The sequence below is a fragment of the Callospermophilus lateralis genome, chromosome 8 (genome assembly GCF_048772815.1).
Source record: "Callospermophilus lateralis isolate mCalLat2 chromosome 8, mCalLat2.hap1, whole genome shotgun sequence".
Lineage (NCBI taxonomy): Eukaryota > Metazoa > Chordata > Mammalia > Rodentia > Sciuridae > Callospermophilus > Callospermophilus lateralis.
The window spans coordinates 18,538,460-18,551,405 of NC_135312.1; the positions used below are offsets into that span (position 1 = coordinate 18,538,460).

Genomic DNA, 12,946 nt, shown 5'->3' on the forward strand with positions numbered 1-12,946 from the left:
GTCATGTGTTTGGGGTTTTGGTTACTTTTTATTTGTTTGAGCTGTCTCTTCCACACTCAGCTTTAATTTTTTTTTTAACTTTTGATTTTTTTTGAGATAACAGAAAAATATATACATGTATGTTTGTTATATGTAAATATGTATGTGTGTGTGTGTGTGTGTGAGAGAGAGAGAGAGAGAGAGAGACTGTGTGTGTGTGTGAGAGAGAGAGAGAGAGAGAGAGAGAGACAGAGAGAGAGAGAGATACACATCCCAAATTCCTTTGGAATCCAAAAGGAAGGGAGAAAAACATCTGCAGCAAGTGCCCAGGGGAGTGATTTCATGCCAATGGCCAAGGTGGGATGAGGCAAGCACCAGCCTTTCAGTGGCCAACCATTCAGTGGCCTCCGCCTCTGAATGCAGCCTTTGGTATACTTCGCAAACGTCCAAGTCATTGCCAGTCAAGCCATGTGACTGGCGAGTTTCAGGGCGCGGTGCTGGCATCCGAAGGTGCTGGAATTATCTGTGCCAGGACAAGTTGCAAAGGCAGAGGGAAGTGGTGGGCCCCAAAGGCAGCTGATTTTGATTGGGGCTGGGGTGGGGGGTCCTGCTCCCTTTTGAAGATCATAACCTGTACACACACTAGAAGAGTCTTGGCATGCCCCTTCATTCACCAAACAAAAGCACTTGTGGTAACTGCCTCCCGGGAGACCCACTTCCCAGCTGTGGATTTTCCTCCCTGGATGCTCAGAGGTCATTTCTCCCAGACTCATCAGGCAGTGAGTCAAACTGAACCACAGCCAGAAACCCATCCCCATTGGTTATTTTTGCCTCTAAGGAGGACTAACTTGTTATTTTAACATCTTGCCTTAAACCCTAGTGACAACTGGAGAAAAAGGCTGGTGGCTTTGCTCCACCACCTGGTTCCTCCTAGTTTGAAATGTTCACTGGAAACTTATGGGTCAGCACTGAAAGGGCACTAGCAAACGGAATCTTTAAATACCCTGATCTTAAATGGACTGTTTGCTTAGATGCACAATGGAAAGTTGTGAAAATGCAGCAGCAATTACCTAAGAATCCTCAGGAAGGGAATAAATCACCCCCATCCTGTCTTCCCTTCTGCTGCCCAGAGAAAGGTTGACTCAGGATCACCAAGGGGGTTTGGTTTGTATTTTCCCAAAGAATGCAGGTGCTTGTTAAAGTCTTCTATTGTAGTTTCCCTCTTCCCCACCCTCGGCCCCTAGACAGGGCCGGGGAGACCCCTTAGCAGACTCATTCATCTCCCTTTTGTTAATGGGAGTAGGATTGGCACATTATCCTGGGAGGCTCCAGAGGCAAGTAACAAATCGGAGGGCAAACCACTTTTCTGGGAGGGCAAAGGAATTGTCTAGCACAGCAGTGGCCAACTCAGGTTCAGGTCAGAAGGCTGTTTGAACCCTAGCTTTGGAAGCTGTGTGACCTGAACATGTCATTCAACTTCTCGGAACCTGGGTTTTCTAATCTGTAAAATCAGATCCTCACACTGGATTGTTCTGAAGATTTCATCAAGTATTATTCATAACAGGTGCATAGCACCTGCTTACCCGCTAAGAATCTAATGAATATCTAGTTAAAGCAATGGCTCTAAGTCAGAAAAACAGCTCCCTATTGATGGACTGGGCTGACTTAGAAGACAGTGTCATGCAACCAGAAGGATCCAGGTGAAGGTGGCTACCTCTGAGGTTTCCAAAAAGGACTTCTGCATCCATTGAATGGTTGGCTGAGATGAACCCTGCTATCCCAGCTCCTGGTGGGTGGTGGGCGGGGGTGGACTGATGAAGGGAAGACCGTGAACCACAAGGCAGACATCTGGCTCCTGGCATAGAACCTTATGGGTGCCACCAAGACTGCCCAGCGGACCCTGCATGGCCTCTGGAGTCTATTTTTACTCCTCGAATCTTACAGATCTGTTTTGTTAATCTCCTTATATTTGCTGTTTTGACTTCCCAGCGGCTTGCTAATCAGTTTGCCTATTTGACTCACAGGGTTCTCGTTTGTCACTGGGACTTGAACACACACTTGTTTTGATTTCTTTTTGTAAAATTAGAAGCGTTTGATGTAATGACTCTACCTAGACACAGCTGGTAAAGTGAGAATAATGTTCAAGTTTGCATAGTTTAAACACAATGTAGACAATAATTAGAAATGCTATCTTTAGATGTTTAGGATAAGCTTTTTCTCAGAATTGCAGTGAATTTTTTTTTTTTCCCCCCGGAGCGGGGCTTTTTAGTGCATATATACAGAAATACTAAAAACGTAAGAAAATAGAGCAAATCAGCGAGCGCTTTGGTCAACTTAAAAGACTGCAGGAAATAAACTAACTGATTTTAGATCTGCCTTTTTCGACTGAAAGCATAAAATCTTTACATCCCCCATCTTTTTCATGACTACCAGATGATAAAATAATTTTAGGTGACAGATTGGATGAGTTGCTACAATACAGTTGGAAGCAATCTTCAGCCCCTGCAGGGAGAGTAGCAGGGAGAACAGGCAAACAATATAATTAATCATCAATTTCAGGAAAATTATCACATTTTTATTTCAGGTAACAAAAAAGATATAGTTGGGATACATGATGATCACAGAACCCAATCTAGCAAGGTCTGCACATGAATAGAAGTTCCTTCTTTCTTTAAATAAAAAAAAATTTTAAAAGCCAATTGTTTTAACTTTAATAGGCTATCACTGGCCTTGGATAAGATCCCCAGATATATTCCTGAGCTCACAGATTCTCCAGATCAAGCCATCCAGATTATGCAGACTTTCCTTCTGCATCCAGAAGAAAAATTATCTTAGTAAAGAGGTGATATGAAATGTAAGACAGCACATCTGTATCTATCACTTTAAATTGGCTTCATGCTGTATCAACTTGTTTTATTTTGTGAGCCACAGTAATATCGAGAGACGACGCCTTCTTGTTTTTTTCGGTTTCTCTTTCTAATTAGATTGGCTTTGAGCTCCTGATCGCATCTCTCTGATCTTCAATTTTTTTCTCTGTGCAGAAAGACATTTAGGGAAAAGGGAATGTATTAAAGCAGTGAGGTGGGCTTTGACTTTTTGGAATCCTAACTGGAGCTGTCTGAAGCTACCGTCGGTGTTAGTAAGGAGGAGGACTGATCCAGATGGAGGCTTCCAGAATGATACCCGAGAGAGAAGGTGCTCAGATAAAGAACTTTTCTGAAGAGAAGTAGGTGCCATCACCCACAAAGCTGTAGGAGCAAGACGGCCAGAGGGACAGGGAAACTGTCATTTTAAAGAGCCAGGAAAGATGCCCTCAATAAGCAAGCGCCTGGTCTTTGAAGTTCCTTCAAGAGGAAACAGAACTTTCCTTGCCGTATGATCAGCAAATGCTCCCAGTGGAGGAATTCATAGGAAAATTCACTCCAGAGTGCAAATGGCTGATGGCAGAGCCTGGTTCTAGAACTTGGCACAGGGATGGGGCTATATGTTTGGGAGTGGAGGCCATTCAGGTCTCTGGCCAGTGGTCCTGGGGCAAGCTGTGGGAGAAGGCAGGGGAAGAGGGTGGCAGGTGGGCAGGAGGAGTGTGGAACAGGAAGGAATCTGGATGAGAAATGCCTGGTTTACAAACACCAATCCATCTCCACGTGTTTTAATTAAAAGAAAGAAATAGCATCCCCAGGAAGGCAGAGTGTGGGAAGAAGCCTTCTTTAGGAGAACGGCCAGCTCAGCTGCATTTATCCAGACTCTTCTGCGTTCTGCAGGCAAGCCAGCTGGGACAATAAGTGGACAGACACACCCGTAGAGTCTAACAGGCGGGAGCCTCCGCCTACAGAGCAGGACAGCTGGAAGACCCTAGACACGTGAGGCTCAAAGTCTAGTTAAATCTATTCCAAGTCTCCTATGCCTAGAAGACATGGTCTGCTTTGGCCTATTATCCCTTCAGTGCCTGTGCACCTGGGGACAAGACTCCTCCCCAACCCAGAGGGTGAGTCTTGATGGACTCAACCCTATCACAGGAGAACCATCTCCTTGCCAGGGACTGTTTAGACATAGGCATGTGACTTGGTTAGGTGGTATGTGATGATTCTGACCAATGAAATGTGGCAGGAACTGGGTTCCTTGTTCCTAAAGCACCCACCTGCATATGTGGGGAGAAACTTCCTGCTGCCCTGGGACATGTGTGGCAGCAGGTGATCCCTGGGGCTGGCGCAGCTGTATTGTTTATCATGGGGAAAGTGAACCAGGGACATGGAAACCCAGATTGCCGCTGACTTTCTGGAATGAACCAGCCCTGGAGTGCCCCACTTCAGAGGTCCTTGTTATGCAAGAGAACTCACTTCCCTCTTGTTGACATTTCTGTAAGGGTGACTTGCTGCTGAGAGAACCATGATTGGCGTGGGGTCATCTGGTGGAGTGGGGACAAGAAACTTGCCACAAACTTTCCCAACAACTCTTAAGAAGACAGGCAGACAACCACAAGAAATTGCTGATGCTCCCTTTAATGTCTGAGGGACAGACGAACAGTGTTGGAGGGGACATAGTGTCACACACACATATGAATGGCATGTTGGACTTGGATCCTATGTGACAGGATCCTAACTCACAGGCTCCTGGTCTACCTAATAACACGTAACCCTCCCAAGCTCACTGTACACAGAGAATTTAAGTCAAAGCTCCCTTTGTCCCCATCTCCCCAAACCCCAGGCTCTCTGGGGCTCCCAGAGCTTTCTGGTCCTGATGACGTGTGTTAGAGTTTATCATAAGCCCTGCTTTCCAAAAGGTGGTGAACAAGGCCTTAGAGATAAACACTTGGCTAACTGTGTCAACACCAGAACTTCTGTGGCAAAATTTTTCTTTTTGTTATTCTTGTATTAAATCTGGTTGTGTTTTCCTTTGGTGGCTCTGGTGTCCTGTGCAGTAGTTGAGGCCCAATCCAGAGGAGTTCTTGACTGCTGGCCTGTGTGAGCTTCGGAGCTGCAGAAGCCACCCCCCTGAGCAGGCCTTATGGGGTAGGTCTGAGGGGTGATGGACAGACTGGAACACAGAGGCAGGGACGCAACACTGGGAGTTCTGCCGTCAGGGATTGAGGACGTGTCCTTGTCCCAAGGAGCAGCAGGGTACTGACTCCAGGACCCTCTCATTTCTCAAGGGGGGTGACCTCTGGTGAGTGGGAGAGCGACAGCTGGAGGCCCACACAGTGGGCCCTTCTGGTTGCACTCCTTCCTCTTCTGAGTCAGGCAGTACAGTATCCCACTGGGCTGCCATTCAGCCAGGAGAGGGTCACAGGAGATGAAAACCACAGGGAAGTGCAGGCCGGGGCTGGCCACCTGTACAGGTTTCCCACCCAGGACCATGGCCCTGGAACAAACTTTGGTTTCTTAGGATGAATTTCCAACCTCTGCCACCTTGGGAGGCTCTCTTTTCCCTGCAGGGGGCATTTCAAAAGAGTGACTGTGGTTCAGAGGGTTCTGAGCTTTGGGATGCGGCACAGGACCATCCTGGGGGGAGGAACCTAGCCCGGCTCAGAGAAAGGTCTGTGGGCTGATGCTCTGCAATTCCCTGAAGCTCTGGTGCCACCTGGAAAGGCTCATTTCATCCCCAAGGAAAGTAGCAGCTGGGTGGGGTGGGGGGGACTATTCCCTCTTTCTGTGCCCTTGACCTTGTACACTTGGTTCTCAGGCCTGTCCGTGGGCTGTGCTGTAGTGAAGTCATGGTGTTTTCCTCTCTCTTGCCCTGTAGGGCCATGGGCTCTGCCTTGTCTCTAAAACCCCAGCATCTGGGGGCACAGAGGCAGTGGCCTGAAAGTTCTGAAGGTGTGAAGGGCTGGTCCAGGAAACCAGACTGACCCATCAGCAGCAGCTCTTCCCCAGCCCCAAATGGAAATCAAAGCAGGTAGGTAGCACATGCCGAATAGGGAGGCCATCATTTCTAGATCCAGCCCTCACCTCATCTCAGAGCACCGCTGGGGTCCCCTGCCCCCTCCCGTCCTTCCGGCTCCTTCACTTGAGATCAGTTAATCCTTCAGCCTCGAAGGCTGCAGAGGGGCAGGGGCTGCGGATTCCAAACCAGAAGCCAGCCGTCTCAGCCCGCCCAAGTCCCCTTCGCCGGCCAGTCGGCGCTGTGACAGGCAGTGCTGCGGCGGGAAGCCAGGAACACCACGCGGCCGCGAGTCCTGGGGCCCTGACATGATGGAGTGCAGCCGAGGGCCCCGTGGACACATTCCACTCAATTACGCCTCTCCCTCCAGCCGCCTGGCCGTTACCACGACGGAGGTCTGATTAAAAACCCCGGCCCTGCCCAGCTCTTCCCATAATTTTGATCGACAACATTAAATGCTAATAGAAAAACATCTTATCTCGAATAAAACAAATGCCGGCAGAAAGACGGATGCCGCGAACCAGCCATAGGGCAGCCACGGTCCCCGCGCCCGGCCTGTCACAGCAGCGCAGAGAGAGATGGCGCCCAGGAGCTCCCGCGTTGAATCAATCAAACGGCTCCGGCGTCGTCCTCGGAACGAGCCCAGTTTGCAGCCGGAGCAGGTGTCCTAGGAGAAAGCGGCCCGAGAGCGTGCTGGACGTCCCCCCTTCCCTTACCACCCTGGTGCCTCCAGTGTGCCCTCACGTCGGGCCCTGATCCCGTTCAAGTTGGCACCGCGCTCTGGGTGTCTCCACCCTCCGGGACCCCTTCGCCGCCTTCCCGTGTGACATCCTCGGCCACTGGCTTGGTGGCCTCCAAGCTGTCCAGGGGAGCCGTGGAGAGCTCCCCGCCGGAGGCCAGGCCCTGCGGGGACAGCCCTGGCTCGCTCTTCGGGCCCTCGGTGGGGCTCTCTCCCCTGACCTCTTCCAGTCCGGCGGCCGCCTGCCCCTTTGTCAGTTTCATCATTTCCCTTCCCAGCCTGTTTACTTCTCCTTCCGCAGAAGGTAACTGGGGTAATGAAGGATGAAAGTGCTCTCGCGGGTTCCCGGGGCTCGGACTTGCTGGGGAGCTGACAGCGGGCCTCACAGCCTCGTCAGGCGCTGTCAACACCCCGGCGGCGGCGGCCAGGCTTTCATCTCCTTCTTGCTTCTGAGCCTCCCCTGAAACAGAACGCAGACAGCCTCAAACCTTCGCAGCAAGTCAGCCCTCGCCCCTCCTCTCCTGCCCACCTGCCGCCCCACCCCGTGGTGACCGGCGCAGGGACACCCAGGAAGAACTCCTCTTGCCCTCCTCCCCTTCCATGCATTTGGGGAGCCCCCGCCCAGGGGAAACACTGGACCCACATTTAAAGAGTGAGTACATGCTCTGGTGCTGGCTGTCGCTGATGAAGGACAGGGTGCACGGGGTCACGTTCATGATCCTTCTGCTTGAGGTGCCTGGCCTCCTCCTCCTCACCTCTACTGGCCTCCCTCTGACCAGAAAGTCATTGGGCAGCTCAAGGAAGACCTGGGGCTTTTTATAGTAAAGGAAGGAGGCTCTGAGCACCTCCAGGGTGATAAACAGAAGGCCAGTGTGAGAGGGATTTGGTGTCACTGCGTCCCTTACTGTCCTCCATCAGCACCTCTGTTCTTTGATGTTTCTTCAATCTCAAAGAAAAGATTATGTGCAAAAGCAGCTTCATGTTCCCTCCTTCCACACTAAGTTGCTATCCTTGAACACCTTTTCCATGTGATGCAAATTCTACAGCTGCAACAAGAAGGGGCAGGAGACAAGGGGGAGCCCTGGATGCACCTTGTCCCTGTTTCTCTGCTCAATTACTTTGTAATCAGAAGGACCTGTCTGGCCTCTGATTCTCAGATACAGAGTGAGGGGAAGGACTCCCCTGGGTGCCTCCCGGACCTAATGATGACAGACAGCAGCTTGATGGAGTGATCTCGGAGGGCCCAGACCTGCGTCCAGCTGCAGACTGCTTCCCACAGCCCAGCGGTTCTTAGCCCTCGGGCAAAGCAGTGATGAACCTCACAGAAGAGCACAGTTGGGCCTGTTTAGTGCAGGCACAGGCCCTGGCTAGGGGTGGGCTTGCCATCAGACACATGCAGGTGTGTTTTCAGGCTGCATGCTGGATGTGGGGAGCGGAAGAACAAGCAGGGGTGGGGACAAGGTGGAGCATGTTCTAAACAGGTCATTTGCTTGCTTAAGACCTTTTCCTTGGAGGCTTGGGATCAATTTCCATTCCTTTCACTTAGGTCTTTGCAAGATCCTGCTTCACTCTGCAGCTTCCTTTCCCAGGTTCACTCACATACAGGTGACCTTCCAGGCAGGTGACATGCCCTTTAGGTCTCTGATGACATCATTCAGTTTCTCTCCTCTCTAAAGTGAACCCTGCCAGCTCACACGTAGGTGCGCTTCTGGGCTAGGTACTGAGCTAAGCATTTGACAAGCGTTAACTTATCCAAGAACTTTAAGTCCATGAGAACAAGAGCCTCGGCTGGCTGGTCCACATTATCGGACACATTGTAAGCACTCAAGAATATTTTCGAAAATAGGCCTTACTTTTCTTTTTTAATGAAAGTATAACATGGGGAGATTGGACAGATCTACATAAGCATACAGCTCTGCATTATCAAGCTTCCCATTACTACAGCCAATACCTGAGACATCTAACTTAGAAAGGCTTATCTGGCTCACAGTTTTGGTTGGGCCCATCACTCTGGGCAAGGCAGCACATCGTGGTAGGAGTATGAGATGAGCCACAACAGCTTGCCTCCTGACCGGGAAACAGAAGAGAAGAGAGGAAGGGTCCAGGCTTCCACTGTTCCCTTCAAAGGCACCCCCGCCCCAATGACCTGAAGACGTCCCTCTAGGCCCCACCTTTTAAAGGTTTCACACTTCCCAGCAGCATCTCCCTGGGGACCAAGCCTCTAACACATGATCTTAAGATGCCACACAAGATCCAAACTATACTAAGAAAAATGAATTTTCTCAAAGTGAATACACTAACAAAACCAGAAACTGGGATAAGAAACAGAATACTACCCATCTCCTCCAAACACTTCCTAGTCTAGTGCCCCCAGAATCCCTGCCTGGTCACTTCTCTAATCACTATCCTGTTTAGAATGTCCAAATCAGTTTTGCCTGGTCGCTGAACTTTATATACCGGAACCTGTGCACACCAGTCTCTGTCTGGCTCCTTTTGTTCTATATGAGGTTTGTAGGATTTTTTTCCCCGTGTTTAGAAGTGGTTCATTTAAACACACAATTTCCAACAAATATTGAATGAAAAACATTGAATGAAGACAGGCAATTCACAGGAAAAAGAATACAAATGGCCAGTGAGCACATGAAATGACTCATATCATCACACATAATTAACATAATCCAAATTGCAACAGGTGGTTTTCCATCATATCAACTGGCAAAATTAAAAGATTTTACAAAGTTCAGCATTGCTAAGGATATAGGGAAATAAGGGCAATTATATCAAGTAAGAGAATGAAAAGTACCCAAATGCTTTTATAGGTCATTTGGACATCATCTATCTCATCCTTAAAAGCATTTGAGAAAGTAATTCTATCATTAAGAATCTACCCAGGGAGATCAGCCCAAATACTTCAAGACATTGGTTCCTGGATGCTCAATACAGCATTGATTTTAATAGCATAAACATGGAAACAGAGAGCTCACCAACAGGGGATTATGTACAGAAGTACTCTGACCAATTGTAAAATTCTTTCTAGAGGTACAGGTTGAGCATCCCTTATTCTAAGTGCTTAAGACTAGAAGAATTTCAGATATTTTTTTGAAACCTCTGCCCATACATAAAGAGATATCTTAGAAGGGGACCCAAGTCTAAACATGAAATTCAGTCATTTCATACACACCTCATACACATAGCACAAAAAGAATTGTATGCAGTATTTTCAGTGCATGTGCATTTTGACTGTGACCCATGACATAAGGTCAAGTGCAGAACTCCACTTGGGACATCATGTTAGCATGCAAAAAGTTTAAGATTTTGGAGCCTTCCAAATTTCAGATTAGGGATATTCAAAGTGAAGACACTAAAAAATGTTAAGTTGCCTCTGGGGAACAACAGACTAAGGACCAGGGCAGGAAGCAAGAGTGGAGAATGCTCTGAATTGAATCGCACTTTTGGTGCTATGTACATTTTTTTTCTTTTTGCTATTTACATTTTTAACAAGTGCTTGTGTTACTAGTTTTAAAAAATAAGATATGCACACTCCAAGAATCTGCCCTGATTTGTAGGCTGGGGAGTCTACACCCACTGCTTCCATTTCCCAAGTCTGATTCATACCTTGGATCCTTCAATCTGACCTATGTTCTCCCCCCCAGGGAGTTTGCATCACCAGCTCCTGTTCTCTTCTCAGTCCCCTCCTCTGTCTCCCTGGTAGCACCCATCTTCACTGGCCACATACCCCTCTCAATTTTCCCTGCCTGTGTTTTCTGGGACAATACCATGTTCTTTTGTTTCTCCTCCAAGCTCATTCTGTGAGCATGCTGTATTAGTCTCCTATGGCTGCTGTAACAAATAACCACCAACTTCATGACTTAAAACACCACAAATGGGTTCTCTTATAGATCTGGAGTTCAGAAGTCTAAGGTGGGTTCCACTGGGTGGCAGCCAAGGCCACACTCCCTTGGAGACCTCAGGGAGGTCTGCCCCTGACCTCTCCCAGCTTCTGATGGCTGCCTCCTTCCCACCTTTGTCACCTTCTCTGTCTCTTTTTGCTTTCTTCATGGAAGGAGACATGTGACCACATTTAGGGTTCACCCAGATAATTCAAGATCCATCAATCAGTCATCTCTATGAAATTCCTTTGCAGAGGAGGTAGGGTTTATGGATTCCAGGGAATTCAGCCTGAAATCTTTGGAGATGTTATCTGCCCTCCTGGTTTCCTTGGCTGATCCTGATATCTCCTGGCCCCTCTCAGAGGTCTTCCCCAGTGATGTGGCCTGTTTCACTTCCATTCTTCATGCAGTCTTGCTCACTGGCCACCTTAACCCCTGCCCATAAGTGCAACTTCCACAGCTGTATCCGTGGCTCTACCTCCTACCCCACAGGACGATCAGACGGAATGTTTCTGACTGCTGATTGGATCCTCTACCTTGAAAACCTGCTGGCTCTTTCTGGAAGACAGTTTTCCCCCAGCACACCTTCTTCTGATGCCATAATGCCATTCCAGTACTGCCCTGTGGTCACCTAGACTTCAGACTTGAAGCCACTTTAGTATATCTAGCTCCTTGTCCTTTCCATCCATGGCCAAGCCCTGCCCGTGTCCCTCAGGGTGATGAATTGAATGCCGTTTCCTCTCCAAATTCCTGTGCTGAAGCTCTTGCCCCCAACATGATGGCTTTTGAGATGAGAACTGTGGGTAGTGATCAGGTTTCAAAAGGTCATGAAGATGAGACCCCCATGAAAGGTTTAGTGCCTTTATAAGACTCTCTGTCTACCACGTGAGGGCACAGAAAGAAGGCCACCATGCAAAAGCCAGGAGGAGTCCTCATCACTGAAGCCACAGCACCCTGAACCGGGACTTCCCAGCCTCCAGAATGATGAGAAGTTAGTATTTGTTGTTTAAATCAGTAAATACATAGTATTCTTCTAGAGCAGCCTGAGCTGACCAGGCCACTGCTGTCTGCCTCTGCTCACTCTTCCTTCTCAACGTAAACCACGGGTCAGCCGTCTAAGGTCCCTCCACACCAGCGGTGGTGGCCTGTTTCCCCACGGCTTGGCTGGACATGACTTTCCTACACCATCCCAGCCAGCGTACAGGGAAGCATTCACACAGCAGATGCAAACCAGGCTAGATATTTCAGACACTCAGACCCCCACAGGTGACAGGTACGTGGTAACTGTCCATAAGGATTATATATAAACTTTGAGGATTACTTGATTTAGAAAGATCATATAGTCAAGAAGGCATAATACACTGTTATACTTCAAGTTTTTACCTAAAAAGAAGATATGATCTAAAAAGATGGAGTTGAAATGTAGTTAACGCATAACAATGTAACATATAATGATGTCATGATATCCATGATCCAGTTGAATTTTATACAAAGCATAACAGTTTTTATGAATTTGTTTAATTAAATAAATTAAACAAATTTTTATGAATTTGTTTAATTAAATAAACAAATTTTTATGAATTTTTTTAATTAAATAAAGTGCTCAAAACTACATTTAATTAAACAACTAGATGCATTTTAAGCACTTATTTACCTAATAAGTGCTTAAAATCTTAAGAAAGTAAAAAAAAGATTATATGGTTCACATTTATTGTATAGTTCAAAACATCTTTTTTGATAGGATTTGAATGTTTCCAATGCCCCAAAAATCATGGATATTTGAGATTATGGATATTCTATGACCTTGATTTGATCTTAACATAGTGTACACATGTATTGAAAGGTCACAGTGTATCCCAAAAACATTAGTATCATTATGCATCAACTGTGTCAATTAAAAATTAAGAACAATATTTTTAAAGGGCTAAATCTGGTTTTAAAAAGCTGAGAAACCCTAGAAATGAGACAGCTAAATAAGATGGATCATGAAATAAAAATGAAACTACCAAAATAAAGAAGGATGGAAAACAAGAGAAAGTGATTATAGGTGATTGAAAAAAAAAGTGAAATCGTTAGGGAGGATGGTGGGTTTCACCTGAGCAAGGCAGCTCTTCCCTCTAATTCTCCTGGTACAAATTTCCTTTTCACACTTAAAAAAGCCATTTTGTTCCCTTTAGCTGTGTGTGTGTGTGTGTGTGTGTGTGTGTGTGTGTGTGTGTGTGTGTGTTTTATTAGGGGTTGAACCCAGAGGTGCTCTACCACTGAGTTTCAACCCCAGTCTTTTTAATTTTGAGATGGGATCTTTCTGAGTTGCCCAGGCTGACCTTGAACTTGCAATCTTCCTGCCTCAGCCTCCACAGTAGCTGAGATTACAGATGCATGCCATCACACTCAGCTCTTTTGACTTTTTGATGACCACAGAAAAATCTCAGAGACGCTTTCAATCAAATCTACTTAATAC

At 47.3% G+C, this 12,946-nt stretch overlaps 1 protein-coding gene across 1 annotated transcript in view; it reads right to left on the minus strand.

Moving 5' to 3' along the window:
• Window positions 1–4,185: 4,185 nt before the first annotated feature.
• Ccdc149 (coiled-coil domain containing 149) overlaps window positions 4,186–12,946 on the minus strand; it is a 91,465-nt gene continuing 82,704 nt past the window's right edge. The window contains exon 13 of the mRNA XM_076864301.2: window positions 4,186–7,055. Within this exon, the coding sequence (XP_076720416.2) occupies window positions 6,619–7,055 (437 nt within the window). The 3' untranslated portion in view covers window positions 4,186–6,618. The remainder of the gene's footprint in view (window positions 7,056–12,946) is intronic.